Source organism: Anser brachyrhynchus, assembly GCF_964034855.1.
Source record: "Anser brachyrhynchus genome assembly, chromosome: 24".
Lineage (NCBI taxonomy): Eukaryota > Metazoa > Chordata > Aves > Anseriformes > Anatidae > Anser > Anser brachyrhynchus.
The window spans coordinates 1,620,818-1,638,935 of NC_137717.1; the positions used below are offsets into that span (position 1 = coordinate 1,620,818).

General features: G+C 48.3%; 1 protein-coding gene across 24 annotated transcripts in view; it reads right to left on the bottom strand.

The window, feature by feature from the left end:
• The window catches only part of CSMD2 (CUB and Sushi multiple domains 2), a 337,680-nt gene that overhangs the window by 40,688 nt on the left and 278,874 nt on the right, over positions 1–18,118 (bottom strand). For all 24 annotated transcript variants that reach the window (XR_013941772.1, XM_080566779.1, XM_080566782.1 and 21 more), the window contains 11 exons: positions 17,576–17,753; positions 16,946–17,091; positions 13,089–13,169; positions 12,038–12,151; positions 10,043–10,231; positions 9,374–9,520; positions 8,209–8,397; positions 2,843–3,028; positions 2,347–2,541; positions 714–887; positions 172–345 (listed from right to left, as the gene is read on the bottom strand). Coding sequence is in view for 23 of the 24 variants with exons in the window: in XM_080566779.1 (XP_080422905.1) it covers positions 172–345; positions 714–887; positions 2,347–2,541; positions 2,843–3,028; positions 8,209–8,397; positions 9,374–9,520; positions 10,043–10,231; positions 12,038–12,151; positions 13,089–13,169; positions 16,946–17,091; positions 17,576–17,753 (1,773 nt within the window). In the remaining variant the exon portion in view is untranslated. The remainder of the gene's footprint in view (positions 1–171; positions 346–713; positions 888–2,346; positions 2,542–2,842; positions 3,029–8,208; positions 8,398–9,373; positions 9,521–10,042; positions 10,232–12,037; positions 12,152–13,088; positions 13,170–16,945; positions 17,092–17,575; positions 17,754–18,118) is intronic.

The window sequence follows — 18,118 nt, forward strand, 5'->3', positions numbered from 1 at the left end:
AGGGGGCAAGCATTTCTTAGCTGAGTGAAAACCTGGGCTGGTTGGTCCCCCCCAATCTGGTTTTTCATTGCTTACGTTACTTTTTCTTTCTGTAAACTGAACAACGGCCTTTGCGCGTGCTCTTGTCCTCTGCCCATAACCAGGGCTAAAGAAATCTGACCACATACTTACGCACACAGACAGGAGTCTTCCCAGACCAGCGGTGGTCCTGCTGGCAGATCCGCACAGACATCCCGATCAGGCGGAAGCCGGGGTTGCACTGATAAACCACGCTGCCGCGGTAGTTGTAGTTCTCCCCATTGATCTGCCCATTGACGATGGGACTGGGAACACCGCAGTGCCCAGCTGCAGGAGGGAGACAAGGAGAATCACTGAGAGCTCACGCCCGCCCCTCCTGAAGTGATCACACACCGACCTGACTGTCTGGCTGGATCTGAGTTTGAGTCTCTGCAGTAATAAATAAAACCAGAGCAGCAGCAAAAACAACATATCATTTTTAAAGCTCTCCTCTCCAATCTCAAAACATCTCACATCTACTGAGCAGGACGGAATCCAAGTCTGCTTCCTTTTTCTATTTACTGAAAACCCCAATGTTTCAGCAGCACTGAGTCCTCACTTGGGTTCCTTCTTTAATCAGCATCCAAAATTCCCGTTCCCTCCTGAAACACCTTCAGGACTCTTTCACCACCACATCACGGATGCTCCACACGTACCCAGACATTTCACTTCGGCTCCACTCCAAAGTCCGTTGGCCATGCACTCCCGCACGCGGGACCCTACCAGGGTGTAGCCGGTATTGCAGGAGAAGATGGCCGTGGCACCGTAGCTGGTCAGCGTGCCGATCTTGTTGCCGTTAGGAGGAGTCGGCAGATCTCCACAAGAGATAACTGAAAGAGATCCCAAATTACAGTAAGAGAGAATGGACAGGGAGATAGTTGGTTTTGTTGTTGTCTTTTGTTGTTGTTGTTTTTTTTGTTATAGAAGTGCAGACACTTATCACCACAAGTCATTATTAAAGCCAAAATGAGTAGGAAAGATTATTAAATAGTGCAGAACATTATTAAACATGCAGAACAACAATTCAGTCATGTTACATGAGCTGACAAATATAAGCACTACTAAAAATTATGCTTCAGGACACGAGTGAAGTCGTAAAGATAAGACTGGCTAGGAAGAAATTAGAGAAGCTTTTCACACAGGAAGTTTTTAATACGGGGATATTTCTATTATTAACCCATTGCCAGATACAGCCGTCAGGCAATGACTTTCAGAAAACCCACAAAATGGCACAAAATTAATGGGTGCTTTCAAACTAGAACGTGACACTCAGAGACCTCTGTGCTTTTTCTGGCACAGTGACTTCCAGGACAGGGCTGAAGTCTACAGATCAAAGCCACAGAAGACACCCAGTGGAAAGCCCAGGGATCCAACTCCCACAGGTACAGCTGGAGCTTGGCCAGGAGCCATTGCACATGCAGCTCCAGCCACAAAGTTCAGCTCTTTATTTTATCTACCTTAAAGATCTGCAAACCCTCTGGGAGCTTTCACACTCAGCAAGAAAACAGACTCACGCTGGGTTCTTCTGACCTTAGTGCATTGCCAAGTTCCTGTCATTTGAATTTATGTGGCAATAACGCTGAAGAAATAAAATGGGGTCAGGCTCACGCTCCTGGATCTGGCTGAAGAGCTAGCAGGGGTAAAACTACATCTGTCACTGAAGCTGGCAGTTGCATCTCTAGAAACAAAGAGAGCCAGGAGGGAAGGGAAAGCTGCCGTTCTGAAGGAGAAATTTTTCTGCCTCTATCCGCACTCTTGAGAGAAAAATCTCCACCTTTGACAAAAAAAAGATCCAAGGCACGGCAGTCGTGTCAGAACGACTGAGAGCCGCTTGTTTGCCAAGGGTGCTTTTGATTTACAGGTGACACTGTTACCCTCGTAAACTTGGCATTTGCATCACATTGGAAGAGGTTAGGTCTTAAATCAGAATTTTTTATTTTCTTTCTTAAAAGCAAACTTCAGAGCATCTGGCACCAGTGACAGTGAAGCTGCTGGGACCTGACAGCAACAGATGAGCTAATGTGCTCGAGTTCTTGCGGAAGTGTTTAGGTTAAGCCAAGAATCAGATCAACAGATGACCTCTCCCTGCCTCCAAACTATCTTCTACCAGAGCAGTTCTGCAGCCATGTTCTCAGACACTGCCATGAGCAGCCAGGGTTGCGGCGTGCTTGCACGCACACAGCAGAGCTTGCACACCTGCCGAATGGCAAACAGAAAGCACGTTCCCTGCGCAACATCCCGTGCATCTGGCTTGTCCCTAGCACAGCTCCCGAGCTTCACTGCTCTTACTTTTACAGGTCGGCATCGGTTCGCCTATGCTCCACTTCCCGTTGGCTTGGCACCTGATGACCCGCTGGCCTGTGTAGTAGTAGCCCGGGTCACAGATGAGCATGAGCTGGGCGTTGTAGTGGTACTGGATCTCGTAGGTCAGCCGCCACCGACCGTGCTCAACTGCGATGCTGTTGATGTCGGGACAGGTGACAGCTAAAAGCAGACAAATGTGGTGAGTCAGGGGAGAGAAAGGAGACAAAGCGCTAAGAGGTGTTTAACTCTAGGGTACTTTGGGGCATTTCAGTGAGTGTGTTGGCTTTTTAACAAGGGGCCCAGTATTAGCATCTCCATTTTACAGGTAGGAAAACGAGGCACCACGAGAGGGGGCACCAGACAGAGGTTGCACAGGATTAGAAACCTGATGTCCTAAATATTGTACCTATGAGGCAGGAAGATATTACTGAAAGGACTTCCCAAATTCCCTGTGGCACAGCCCCGGGCTGCCACCACTCACCCACGCACTGCGGGGGCTGGTTGCTGTTACTCCACTGTCCTGCCTGCAGGCACTCAGTGCTGGACTCCTCCCCGGGCTGAAGCTGGAAGCCCTGGTTGCAGTGGTACACGGCTTTCGTACCCACTGTGTACTCCTTGCCAAAGACGACGCCGTTCTTCGGTGCTCTGGGAACGCCGCAGGAAAGAGCTGGGAAGAAGGAGGGGAAAAAAAAGCTGAGAAATCAGTCAGCTTCAAATATGATCATGGATTTGTGATAAGTGAGCTGAAACCCCAGCTACAAAGCTTGCCTATTTGCAAAACTCCAGCACCCTGTTGAACCCCAGAAGCTGCAATGAATGCCCGCTTTCACAGAGGATCAGATTTTCACCTCCTTTGCATCACTGCGGTAACAGCAAAGCCAACACTGAATACCGATATCTACTGGAAGAGACGCTGGCTCATATTTTCTCTATCATCTGTAACACAAAGTGCATCAACACAGTATTCAGAAGTTTTCACACAGAGATGAAGGATTAGATAGCAATAATGTTTTGTATTTACATCCCACAGCACTGACAACCTGAATCCCTTTTCCAACAGCACTTCTGGATTACAGAAGGCAGCAAATTCTATAATTATGTAGTGCCAGAAGGAGGGCTAAATTTAGCACTATGACTGAGAAGGTAAGGGGGAAATTCAGGGGGAAAACTCAAACAGGCACAATGCCAAACGGCTGCTCAAGACAGCAGCACTTAGAGAAGCTCTGCACCAGTCCTGCTGAGATCCTCGCTCTGTGGCCAAACAGGGCAGAAAGGGGCCAGCCAGGCCACAGAAATGCAAGCAACAGCCAGATACGGGCAGACCAGAATCACGTTCGTTTATGCTGCAAGAGTTTCACGAGTCACTGCAAGCCCTGCTGCCCTCTTCCCTACTGCTAGGAAAACCAGCACTGGGAGTCCGTCACTTGAACCTGTGCTCTTTTTATCAGCATTTGGAAGAGCCGGGAAGCCAAATCCAGACTCGCCTCCAAAACCAACACGCAGGTTCCCATCCCTCTCTTTGAGGCTTGGTGCTGGGGGAAGCCCATCTCGCTTGGGCTGGAGACCACAGCCAACTCATCTGGACAGGCACAGAATGGCAAAGGCTGGGACATGTAAAGCTGCCCCTGCAAGAGAATTCCCCCGTGGGGCTGCCAACAGCCTCTGCAGGGCACAGAGATGAGCAGAGCCTGCTGGCAACCACTGATTTGGAAGCCAACAGCTAACCCAAACAATTGTCTGCGTTTTAAAAATGCTCGAAAAAAACGTTTCTTCCTGGAGAAGCCTGAGCTGCTCTCACCCAGCTAATACATGAACTAGAAGCTGAGCCTGTCTCCTGAGCCACATGCTGATACCTGAACACACATTCACCTTCCTGTTATTTCCTCTGTACATAAACAAGGGTTAGAAAATCAGCAACATTAGGAAAGTCACGTTCTGGTAATACGGACCCCCACCGAACACTGAAAGGAGAGACCAAAATTATTGAGTACAGCATCAGCACAACCACTGGAGCTTTCCGCCACTCATGGTCCAAGGCACTTTTATCCCATTACTACTACATGAGTGGGCCAGAGCCCCAGCCTGGAGCACAATTACGCAGCACCTTGCAGATGCTGGTGTTGCTAATAGGTGTGAGTAATTCAGCAGGCTGGTATTAGCACGATCAGGCATATCCCTGGTTGAAATGATAATCACATGTATGTCACTTCATCGAGCTAAGGAGCTTGGCGAATCTCTCTACAAGGCTGGGTGTCTAGACAAGCAGCCACGCTGAATACCAATTTCGTTCTAAGGCAAAAGGAGACCTGGGATGTCCTACCCTTTCACTTCCATCCTGTAGTTCTCTTACTATTGCTTTTTGATGCTGCTTCCAGAGAGGCTGGTTAGAGAGCTAGCCCCTTCCCTTGTCACTGACCCCAGCAAAGCCTAATCCTTTCTCTACTCAACTCTCTTCTGCTCCTGGGAGCTGGAGAGAGGGGTCATGATGAGGAAGCTTCCACTGGCATCAAGAGTTTGGTTCAGAGGTCAGCAGAGAGCATGTGAAGTCAGCAAGACCCTGGTAATGACAGCAAGAAACATCTTACTCCTTTTCACCCGATCCCGAGGACAGGCCCAGTCTTCCCAGGCAGGACAGACAGAGCGAGGGGGCACAAGGCCTGAAAAGTCTTCGCCTCCAGCCTGACACCTCACCAAAGTCGATCACTTGTGCTTGGTGCCAGGAGGCAGGGGCACAGACTGACACGGAGGGACACCAGGAGCAAAGAGAGCCTGGGCCCAGCCTTGCTCCAGGCCAGTGAAGCTGAGCTGCCACTTGCCTTCGTTTCTCTTCACGATGCAGGGATTGCTACCGCAGGCTAGTCCTACCTCCTGCCTCTGAAGTGGTCTGCTTGATTAGTTAGAGTTTTACTATTGCATAAGCCTTGCCCTGACACAAAAGATAGTTAGCAATAATACAGAGCTCGTGGGCCAGAGGCAGTTGACTCAAAAGTTCATTAGGCCACCAGAAATAACAACAAAGAAGTAACTTTCTCCTCCTCCCGCAGATGGTCAGGCTACAACGCGAAGATGTATTGGTCAGGAAGAGCTCATTAGGCTGCAAACTCTGCTGCACCGAGCGGGCTGCGTGCTGCACCTGATGGCAGGATCCTGCCTTTCCTTGCAGTCGGGCATCCCTGAGCAGAATGCAGCATGAGTAACTTCCTATTTACAGAGTCCGGCTTGATTTTTGGGGTGGTAATAACCTTGCTCCATTTCCGAAGCTCAAATTGTGGACAATGCAATCCACTGAAAACAAAGATTAAAGAGTAGCTGTTCCTGGGGGAAAGCAAAAACAACGTTTGGCCAGGAGAGACCCACTGAGAGCGTGATCTGGGGAGAGAGGAGCGCTTGTGGGGGTTCAGGGGTATGAAAGCTCAGTCTCCAGGAAGAAAATGTGCTAGGAAAAGGGACGGAGGCTATGAAAGCAAATCTGCAGCTGGGATTCCAAAAACAAAGCAGCTTAAAAATAGGCAGCAGAGACAGAAAAGGCATATTAGATCATCTTGTGTTCTCCCCCATTGTGCCAACGCAAGATTGTTCCCTGCAGAATATTCTCTGCTGCTTCCATAAATGTCAGCTAGGACAGAGCACGTAGTAAAGATTATTCAGAGGGGATCGGGAAGGGGAAGAGGATTATGTGCTGGCAGAGGGGAGCTATGGGAAATGTCATTTGTTAACTAGGCCATGTGTTTATGGGGACCCCAGTTCCTCTCCTCCTGACGCAGCTGACTGTGTGAGCAATTTATGCTGTGTTGTGGATCAAGTTCCCGAATCTCTGCCATGTGGTCCTAGCCACCAGAAAGGAGAAATTGAGTACAACCCAAAACAAAAGGTTGCCAGTTGGCTTCGAGAACAGTGCGAAAAAAAGAGATGTGCTGGATTTTATGCAGCTGACCTGGGCAAGGAGAGCCGAGCCAGCCCTGGCTATCAGCTGCTCGAGGCCAGGGGGGGGAGCTGCTCTGCCGTGAATTCTCCTACGGCTCGGGCTCGCTGCTGCTCCCCGCCTCCTGTGTCCATCTCCAGGCACTTGGTGACCATGGGCCAATATTGAGATGCCTGACACGAACATGGGCAAACAGAGCGAGGAGGTGACGTTCCCCAAGGGGTTATGGAAAGGAACCCATGGAGCTGGGCCTGGGGCGAGCGATCCCACAGGTGCCCCCAGTTCCAGGCCAGGCGGGGGGCAATGGACAGGCCTGCTCTGACTCCTTCCCTGCTGGCCGAGGTACCGGTGCTCAGGGACTCATTTCTGCTTTAAATTCCTGCTGTTGGGTGCTATCTCAGCCACGTAAAACCCTCCCCACACATCCTCTCTGTCCACCCCGTCCCTGCCTCTGTGCTTGAAATCAGCTCCCCACACACCACAGCACCCCACGGGAGTAAAGAGCTGAACCCGAGGCTCGGGTGGCATCCCCAGCACACCGAGGCAGCGAACACTTAGCAGTGTTGGTACCGATTTTTGATTACATGATTTGCCTTAAAAAAAGACCCAGTGTATATCGGAGAGATTCCTGTCGCTGGGTGAGGGCTTCGCGAGGCGCAGTTGCCATGACAGCCCCTGGCGCGTGCCGGGCCTGCTGCGCAGTTCATCTGCTGGTGTCAGCAGCCCCAGCCTGCCTCACTGCTGAGGTTAAATCATTATCTGAGCTCGTGCCCATTTTCCCAGCCCCCCCTTGCCAATGGCATCGCACTTTGGGTGACAGGGGCTTGCTTTACTGTTTTCTGCTCGCCTTTAAATAAATACAACCTTGAGAGGGCTCCGAATGGATTTAAGCACCCACATCACAGAGCACGCCTTCAGAGGCAGGACTGCACGCAGCCCAAGCATCACCAAGAGGCACTAAGTGATTCAGGAGGACAGAGGGGAATTTTCAAGGCTCTTTGGTACCCCCCCCCCCCCAAATAATCCTGCTTTTCCTTTGGACCGGGTGACGATGCAGACAGCGCAACGAGATTCTGCCTCTCCTGTCTCCGTTCTCTGGCCAGTTTCCAGGGAAGTCAATGTAATATTAATCCCCAGTGTTCGGTTCCCTTGGAACATGGATGAATGTTCAAAGACACTGAAAGGCTTCATCTGAATAAAGATGGGCATTTTATCAACACAAAGAAGCAGGGATGATTGGTGGATTGAGGAAAAGGTGCAATCAGAAAGTGCGCATAGAGAGACAAAATGGTGTGAAAGCAACCCCCCGGTGCACGCTGCCCTGGCCTCCCCTCCTCTCCCACACCTGCAAGGAGCCACGTCTTAAGTGTGATAGGTCATAACGATTACGGTTGATTAGGAGGTGATGTGGAAAGAACAACTACATGCCTAAATCTTATATGAAGCCGACAGAAACTGGGCACTATCTGAATCCCAAGAAATCTCATCCCACACAGAGCTAAGAGTGGATTTCCAGAAATAGTAAAGGAAATTCCAGTCACCAAATCCCAGTGGAACCCACATCCCTGCCAGCCTTTCCAGATTCTTCTAGACAACAGCTTCTTTTGACCTTAGCAGAGGTTGTGGCTTTCCTGAGAATTCAAATGCTTCTAAAATGGTAGCTTTTGCACAGACAGACTTTTTCTCACCTGCCCCAGGCTAGACAATGACCCTCTGCTCCTCAACAGTTAACTCCCTCCACTCCTTGCCCATCTGTTCCCAAGGACTTGGATATAAGAGGACCACCCCTCACTGCCTACCTGCAGCTCAAAGCCTGATCTCAAAGGGAATTAGGGAATTACAATAGCTTTTCATTTTTACTGCATTTTACTTGGTCCTCCCCAGGACCCCAGTGTCTGTGTATGGATGCTGCTGTCTGCTCTCACCTTGGCACAGAGGGATTGCTTCATTCCAGTGGAAGTAGCCTTGGGGGTGCTGGGAGCAGGTGGCGGTGCTGTGGCCAACGAGGCGATAGCCTGTGTCACATCCAAAGCGAACCGTGCTGCCAGGGTGCAGACCCGTCTGGCTGAGAATCAGCCCGTGGGCTGGCGGCTGTGGGAGGCTACAGTATGGAGCTGAAGAGAAGGGCAGAGGAAAAATAAATAAATCACTGGATGGGCTCTATCAAGACAAATCCCCTTCTCAGGGATTACACAGTGCTTACCATAACGTTACTAAGGCTGCACAAGGAACAGAACTTGTGATAGATAAATACAAAGTCAAAGTGGAAACGAGTGTAGAGCTACTATCCAAGTTTCACTCAGCTCTAGAAATAAAGAGTAATTTCTGATAATTAAATATTACTTAATTCATTTACTGAGCAAAGTCATTACTTATTTATGACATGCTGGCAAGTTCTCAACCCAGTTTTATAACTTTCATTAATTAAGGCTTGCTAAGTTCCAAAAAATAGTAATTCATTTTAAGGAATTCTCAGCAAGCATTCAGTATCTGGCAGTGGTTTTGTGCTGAACGAGCAACCAGGACTCCCTGGTCCTGTTCCTCTGAGAGCAGTGGCAGTATGCCTGACCGGGACATGATGTGTTTTAAACAGTTTGCTACAAATGCTGTAACACAGTGACATGTCAGTCGTGTCTCAGGCACCAGGAAGCTCCTAACAGAAGTTTTTATGTTTTGAGATGGTAACCTTCAAACATCTCAAAACAGCCTCATCATTCCAGAGACACAACGGATTTTTAACACAGGAATGTTCACTGTGAATTGCATGGGATGGTTTCATGCATCCAGGGCCAAGTTGTCTATGGTCATATATTCTGGTTCTGAATCGTAACAGTGATGGAGGAAGCCCAGCCAGAGCTGTGAGGTTTTTTTTTGCTGGAAATTAAGCCGCTTTCCCAAGTCTCACCAGTCCCTGCCGAGGCCTCAGAACAGGGCCAGCATTTTGTGCCCTCCCAGGCACAAGGCACCTCCCTTGGTACCTTCTGCCACCACAGATGGCCTCTGCCCCTCTGCAGCAATTTCGTGGAGATCCTTAGCTGAAGAGATGACCACGTTTTTGGCAGAGGCATGTAGTCTCTGCTGGGTACTTACCAAAGTAGCGGATTTTGAAGCCTTTTCTGTTGTAGGCATGATCGGAGGACCAACGGAGATAGACTTTGTTCCCACTGCTGGTAACAGTCAGAGGAGCAGAGTAGTTCCCACTCAGTGACAAGAGCAGCGGACTCTGGCCAGAGGGACCTGTAAGGAAAGTGGAAGGGAACAAATAGAAGTCAGGGCTGACACACGGAAATTGTCACTCACACCCTCATGTGCCAGGATGTGTTTCTGCAAGAAGAAACAGGTGCTTTTTGGAATCGGAGTGTGAGGGCTTCCTCTTTACCATGAGTCCAGGAATGACAGCTCATGCTCAGTGCTTGTTTTGTGAACATGAGCCCCAAAGAATACACCTGGCTCCCAGAAAAGCAACAGCAAATAAAAACCTGTTGACTGCAGTAAGACCAGGCTTCTGCTCCAGGTATTATGCCTTTAGCTCCAGTAAACGCAGGAGCTTCAGCAGAGAAAAAATACTTTACAGACATCTGAAAATCAAATCATTGGTATTTTCTTATTCAGAGGATCAATGAGCTTAGGAGGAGCTTTCTTTAAGTCCAGTGGAAGATTACAGGTGGTGGTGGGAAACTCTCCTCACAGTGCCCTGGGAACAGAGATTAACAACTAACACCTCTGCTGCCAAGCAAGTCAAACTAGCGAATCTCTTACCATCAAAGATTTCAAACTCGTCATATTGCTTCTCACTGAGGAAGTACTCGATGGTGAGGGAGATGTTATATCCAGGCTCTACCTTGACCACCCAAGAACAGGTCTGAAAGTGGGGGTAACTTCCCAGGAAGCTCTGGCTGAGGATCACGCCGGTGGAGTCTGTCATAACCTCGTTCATCGGGCAAGGCACTGCAGGGAGCGTGAAGGAGAGACCACAGAAAACAAATCTTTGTTTCTTGTGAAGTAAGGAAGGGAACACAAGTTACTATGGCTGAGAAGGTCTATCTTCATGAGCCAGGCTGAGACAGAGCACAGGTCCCACCCACATCCTTTCACTGGACAGCGAGATCCTTGTGGTTTAGAGAGTCCCCAGAGGCTCTGACTGAAGCATGCCCTATTTCTGCAAATTTAAGCAATTATCAAATTTAAAGGAAGGGGCAAAAAGCGACTACACAAACAAAAGCCTTCAACTGTCTTTGCATCATTTCATGTCTTTCAAAATGAATGGCACTGCAACCAAATATCTATCCTCAAGTTACAAAACGCTCCCTTGGCAGCTCCTGGAAACTTTATTACCTGGGGCAGAGCAAGGCGTGGGACTAGAGGCTTATCCCAGGTCACCCATGGAGTTGTCAGCTAGGACATAACAACTCCAACTCCTTTCTCTAATCACTAAAGCCCATTCAGTGGAATTCTGGAAATATTCAATCCAGCTGAAAACCCAAAATAAAAAGGCCAGCAACAATACCCCAGGAGAGGAGGCTAACACACAAAGTGAGCAGAAAGCATAAAAAGAAAGGGATCTTTATTTATCCATAATTGTCTCTAAAACTCGGTGCAAACGCTGTACTTGTATTAACAGAAAATAGTCAGAAGTATCCAGAAAGAACGGAGTATTCTTTCCAAATCCTTAATCCCATCAGTGATTTGTTGACCTCTGTAAATTGGTGGCCAGATGTAATTTAAGCAGTCCCTTTACCCCCAGGCTAACAACCATCAGTAAATAATTGAATGACCTCTGTTTCTCTCCTTCAGTTCATGCTATTTCACAGAGAATAAAGCTACAGAAAAATATCCCATTATATGGTAAAAATGTTCAGATAGGAGGGAATGAAGTAGATGAAATAATCACGGTTGGAGCGAACAAAAGTACCAGCAGGAATCCAAAGGATAAATAAGGTAACATGGCAGCACAGAAACATCTCTGGGAGCCCTCCTGAGCAGCAGCAAGGTGTACAATGCAGTGCGTGCTCGGGGCGTTCATTTTTCTCCCATGTAATACATTCTGTGGCACTAATAGAGAAGCTGTTCCTCACGGGATCACCTCGCTGGAGGAGCGCACTTAGCTGCAGCCTGCTCTTCCTTGCTTTGGCTGTTCGTGTATCTCTGGCAAGCTGTCAGCGCAGAATCCTCCACCCCCTCCCACGGTAAGGACGTTTGGGTGGCTGTTTAATGACTTTGCAAAGGCAGCCAGACATGCAGTGTGTCAGCCCTCTGCTCAGCAAGATTTCACTCAGTCCCCCTTCAGCGAGTACGAGCTTAAAGCACCTCCTGACTTCATGCCTTGGGGCGTAATTCGGGAGCACCCAACAAGAGGCAGAGCCCCCCCCACATGCAGAGAGCCTGCAAATCCCCCATGAGCTGCCAGAGAGAGGAAGTCTCCCTGTTATTTATCACGGAGCTGTTGCAGTAAGCCACCCAGTGTATTTCTCACTGCTATTTGCTCGTTGCTGAGCCTAGCCAAGGTGCACGGTCCTGTGCTGCGGGGCAGGTAAGGGAGAGGAGCCTTTCCCTGCACGGGGGTGCCTCGCTACCCTCCTCACCAGGCCCTTCTACGTGGTTTTATAATAGTGGGACCCCAGAGGTCTGAAGATGTGGTATGTGCAAGGAAACCTCCCCCAGCTGCCATCCAGCTTGCTGCCTCCCATAGCAAACCTCTGCATTTTGCAGCGGGGAAGAAAGCCGTGGCTGCCCTGCTGGGACCCCAGGCTTTACCTTCACAGGTGGGTGGGGGTCCTTCAAACTGAAGATGCGTGCCTAGCTTGCAGGTCAGGATTTCATTTCCAATCAACGTAAAGCCAGGCAGACATCTGTACCTCACAATGTCACCTGCAGACAGAAACAGAAAACGTCTTGACCGAGCAGAAGGATCAATTCATTAAGGCCTGAGGACAGGGCAGCACGGCGAGCAGGGACCTCTTGACCCAGCCTCTGCCATCAAGGCCACCTCAAGGCTATGTGGCTCAGTCTATGTATGTTCCTCTTTGGATTTCTGGATGTTTTTGGAGAAACTCACAGACGTGCAGGTCAGGCCATCCCACCCGCACCCCCTGCCCACTCGGGTGCTGCCGGCTCCTCGTGCCACACTGCCCCCAGCCCCACAGCTGCGCTTGCTACACGCCGACACAGACTGGGCAGAAACAGAAGGCAGGGAAAGGCACGCTGCGGCCTTGTTTGTGATAAACCACTGTCACGTCGCTAAGACTGTTTTGATTTGTGCTAGCTATTCAGGTGAAGACTTTCCTTGGAGCAGGCAGTGAGAAAAGCTGCTTTTAAAAAATCACGGCTACTTCACTGGTTGCAGACGTAACGTGGATGTAACCGTGAAAAGCAGCAAAACACAAAAGACAGTCAATATGGGTGAAAGGTTCTCAGAAAAAGAGTAGTGGCCTCTAAACTTCTACACAAGGCATCGCTTGAAACACCTGAAATGCATGAAGGCCAAAAACTATTATTGTGGCAAAGATCTCTGAGCATTTCCAAGCAAGCTCTGGGCTTTCACAAAAGACAAACCACTTCTGCACTGACCAAGAGGAAAAGTCTGGGGACAACGAGGTCAATTTGACTCTGTGTGGAGTCAGCTACTGAGCAGGGTCACGCACACCTCGCCACGCCACACAATTACATGGCTGAAGAGGTTGCCTGGAGCCCCAGATTTGGGGTGCCACCCCCTGGACATGACGTGTGTCTGTGTGTCTTCCCCCAGGTATTCCCAGTGACTGGGGAGAGGCAGGGATGGAGGGCTAAGGGGACCGCGAGAGGCTACCTATGTTAAACTCTTCATTCTCAGTGATGACTTCTGCGTTGGGAACGATGGTCGGAGGCTGACATCTGAAGAGCTGGTAGGCTGAAAGACAGCAAAGGCAGAGCAGTAAATGTTAAGCTGGGGACGACTGTCTCGGTGCCAAGCACACCAGACATCAGAGCAAATCCTCTCTCAACAAGCAGAAGGCACTGGCAAAAATGTAACCAGCCCTTTCCCCCTCCAAACCCTCCAGAGATGGCTCCAGTTGTTTGTGCCCCAGAGCAGCTTTCTCTATTTTTTTTTTAAATCTAATAAGAAACAGATTTTCATCATTCTGGGGATATACAGTGCCCAGACACTGATAGTCTCTCTCGATGAGCACTGAATGATGAGTGACGGGTGCTGCCATGAAGCAATGGCACTGTCTTTTGGGATACTAAGAGAGAAGATCTTTGTGACCCTCAGCAGAATTAGGTCAATCATAGAAGAGTGCTGGACTGCTCCAGCATCAAATAAATTGCAATAATTATTCAGAGAATTTCATCTTCACCGCCTGTCCTTGAACACAGAATGAAATACCCAATAATTTATTTCTAACCTGGAATTATTCATTAATTTCTTCTGCAAATAATTCCAGGAGTGCAAATGTTTTCAGCTGCAAATTCTGTATGTAGCTCAAAGTTCACAAAGTGACCTGGGCATAAAGCAAAGCAGCTCAGACACTGCACTCTCACCCAGTTAGGTGTTTCTTCAGGAGTACCGTGGGGCTAAATGGGAACAAGGATTCTAGTCAAGGAGCAGAAAATTTCCTATGACTCACGCACCTGCCCAAATACACTGCAAATACCAAATTTTCCATCAAAAATTAAAGATGAGCAAACACTGAGCAAAACAAATCTACTGCTTACGAGTATATGGGCGCATAAGGCTTGAGAACTGTGCTGCTTATGAAAATAAACACACGAGAGCTGTGAGCATGGTTAAATTGAAAAAAATGGTACTGGGATCTAAATGAATATTAATGAAAGACATTTTCTGCTATTTGCTCAGCACTTCTCTGAATCTTTGCTCCCCCCGCACCTGACCCTGGACAAGCATAACTTCCTCTGAAATTTATATCATCCCTTTAATTTAAGATACTGGAGCTCAAGCTGCCACTGAATATTAATTCTTACTAACTCCACTATGTTGAACTCTTCACACAACAGCAAAGCTGGCAGCAACCTTAATGAGGCTTATTATAATGCTTAAACACACATGTAAAGAAGTAGACTCCCATCCTCTCACCCCAATTTCCCTGCCCCCTAAGGTGGGGAAGAAGAGTATTTCCCCAAAAGCTGCAGGGAAAAACGTGACATTTGGAGGGTGTGAGAAAGGGCCAGGGGGGACGCAGCCGTTTTTGGGTTACTGCAAGGGACGGGGGCACACAGGCTGCATCCCAAGTGTGCGAAGGGGAGGAAAAACCAGACTGCTACAGTGAGCTGAACTCTAGCAGGGGGAGCAAAGAGAAGGGCCAGCTCTGTTGTCATCAGCTTCTCTGTGGTGCAAAAATTAGTTCTCTGAATATTAACTTCACTTTAAAAAAAAAAAAAAAGGTGGGGTGGGGGAAGCCCAGATTGGGCAATAGGCCAAAATTTTCAAAACTGCCTGAAGAGCAGGAGATAGGGCAGTGGGGGAGAACCCTTCTGTTCCACAGCAAAGAGCCATCCCAGGAGGGGACGCAGTGGTTGGCAATCTTTTAAACAGATGTTTGACAGCGGGGGAAAGGGGAACCAGTAATAAAAATTTAGATTAAATGCTATTTAAAAAGTGCTTGACAGCATCTATTGAAACAGAAAGATAACCCAGCATTTACAGCATTAATCTCCTCTCCTTAATGGACCATATTTCAATAAAGAGGTGTGATTAAGACGGCTTCAGCATATGGGTGATACAGCACCAGTGAAGCTCCTTTCAACAACACCTCCACTTGTTCTAACCAGGACAAAACAAGAGCCCTGTCCTTGAAACCACTCTGGGACCCCCTGAGTTACTGTGCCATAAAACCCCTTCCCATCGCAGTCACACATCACTTCGAGCTGGCACCTGAACTAACCCGTTTAATAATGGGTGCAACAGCATCATTTTTCAAGGGATGCTACTGAATCTTCAAGCTCTCTGAATCATTGCTTTGTTTCCCTTCCTCCACCCTAAGAAAACATTTCTTTGCAGGCATTTAAAAGGGCAGCAGTTCCCTGACAGGGTGCTGCTGATCTCCACCGCATGGGGAAGGACAAGTTAAAGCTGAAAGAGGATGTCTATGGCCTAGATCTGCCCATATGCAGATGCAGAAATGAAAATATACACTGCTATGGATCCCAAGGAAATTCCATTTCCTGCAGTTACACCCCAAAGAGCAAAGCCAAGGATGTAACTGACCACGCTGCCCGATCCCTGCAAACCCTTCTCCCAGGTCTCCGGGGTACAAGGCACCACACACAGGACGAACGCCGAGAGAAGAATCTCACTGCAACAACCGCCACCAGTTAAATCTGTGGGGTTAGGCTTTATCCTGAAGTCCCGTGCATAAAGGGACCAATAAACCCGTAAGTGCTGCTTTAGTAAAAGGCCAAGCAGTTGTTGGAGTGCCCATCTGGTTAACGGACTGGAAACGAGTGCTGGCCGTGCTGATCCCTACCAGCACAAACTCCAGGCCTCCCCTGCCTGGCGTGCCCACGAATGGCTTCAGACCCCAGATCAACCAGCAGCTAAAAAAGCCTCACTACGAAGGGCTATCAAGGCTAGAGAACAGCGACATATGCTGATGGGCTCTAACCACAGCAATGACAGTATCTAATTCATATTACAGAAGGAAGCATTCACTGAACTGCAGCAGTGTTTACGTACTGCTCATTCCTGAGCCAAACTGCCTAACCCGTATTTTTTTGCATAACTGTTATATACGCACCATTGTCTAGTAATATAAATCTTACAGTGTTTTGCAGCAACAAACCAATTCCCTCCGAAGCCTAGCAAGCATTCTTTAAATTCAGCCTATCTGTATAATACTCGCCTTTTGGAACTGAGCATAAGCTAAAACATTCTGCACAGATTCGTCGTGTAATTCATGTTAGACTTTGTTGAAGTTGCTGCAAGCAAATTACCAAAGCACAAGGAGGTCTCCATTTGCACTTTCCAAAATCCCAGTACTGCTGTAGCAACTTGTTAGCTAATCCAATTTAAAACTGGGCTCTCGTTTAGTGGTGGAAAGCAAACGCTCTCATTTTGATGTTATACCCAACATCTCTCTCTCTGGTGTGAGCTGCACTCACACCAAAGAATCCCCAAATAATTCACGGATTTACAGGAATCATTTTCCTCCCCAGAGAATTAAAGTCACTTCTCAGCTGGAACACAGTTGTCATTTAAAACGGGACAGCAGGATGATCTAATTGGTTTAGCATGGCATTGGAAAGACAATACTGTATCCAGCGAAAATTGCAGAGAAGACTTTTAAGTAAGCAAAGTGGAGCTATCCCATAATGGGATCTGCCACGGAGAGGACAGTATTTACAGCATCACATTGAGAGAGGCACAGGATTGGCATGGCTGTTAGTTTGCAGGCTCTTGATCTGTGCTTGAATTATCGCAACGTTACAGATGGATTTCCACATCTGCCCAGACTGTGGGACCACTTGCCAGCACTTGACTGCCTAAGAGACTTTCAAACTCAAACCTGTGAAAACCGCACCCCATTGCAGAAGACTTCAGGTAAAAGCATATTTTTTCCATATATTCTCTTCCTTAGAACTAGACCTCCCCACAACAAACCACAACTGATCCATGCCCCTCCATATCCCACAGGCAGGTATAATGTACACTCAGGAATCAATACAGACCATAGAAATAAATGGCAAAAATCCCTCCATTGGCTGCATCGCTGTGGAATTTCATCAGAACCTGGTTGGAAGAGCTTTGGGCTGACTTCTTAGCAGAGTTGCCAGTGAACACACCAAGCTGTGGGGCTGTTTGCTGTGGACCATCCCTAAAATCGTAGGTCAGAAACACAAGAAAAAGCATTATTATGCATCTTTCATCCTAGGCAACAACCAACCTCCTACACTGCACTTTTTGTTCTTCCCTCCTCATCCTCCTTTTTCTACATCTGTATTACTTTCTGTCTCAGCCGCTCCCTGGAGAGCTGACCTGGGTCCCCAGCCCCTCTCCCCACTCCTTTATGACAAGGATGATCTCCTCTGGCAGCACAGTGCTGGCCCAGCAAACATCTGCAAACACAAACTTTATTTCTAACCTCAGAACTTGAAGAATTAGGGCCAGTTTTCCAAAGAAGTTTCGCTCTGTTTGCACAGTGGACACTGAGATATTTTGAAAGTCAGCTATTGATCTAGTGCTACAAGCTCAAGAATCCCCACACTGCAGCAAGGGATGCTCTGTGTATCTGACATTTCTTGCAGAAATGGGGCCTTGGTAGCAGCCCTGGTCAGTCCTCACGCCTCTGCTGTACTCACCAAATCGTGATGAAATCATTGTAGGGCTCCGTTTGCAGCAGAGTGAAGTTGAGATGGATCCCATAGCCCACAGGCACTGTAAGGAGCCAAGTGCAGTCCTGGGAATTGGGGTACTGGTTGGGGAAGCCAGGAGAGTAAACCGTACCGTTCTGGGTGGTGATGTTGCCCCCGCAAGGCACTGCAGGTAATCAGACAAACACAAACCTAATGAACAAATACCCCAAAACAGTAACTCGCAAAGATCTCCTATTTCCCATTTTCCTTCCCCCCCGCCTTTTTTTTTTTCTTTTGGGAGGAGGGATAAAAAGATAGCACTTCTGAATACAGGTGGATCCAGCCCCAGAACCTCAGCCGACCTTGCCATGAATAATTCGTATCTGTCACAACTACATCTAACCTTTTCAACTTAGTTCCATTAGAATAAATTTGTTAAGTGCTCCTGAGCTGAAAGGAGACTGTCAGGGTGTTCTGTACAGATGTGATAGCCAGGTGCACAAACAAACTCCATCTTACACCCTAGTAAAAGTCTTTGGGCTCCACCAG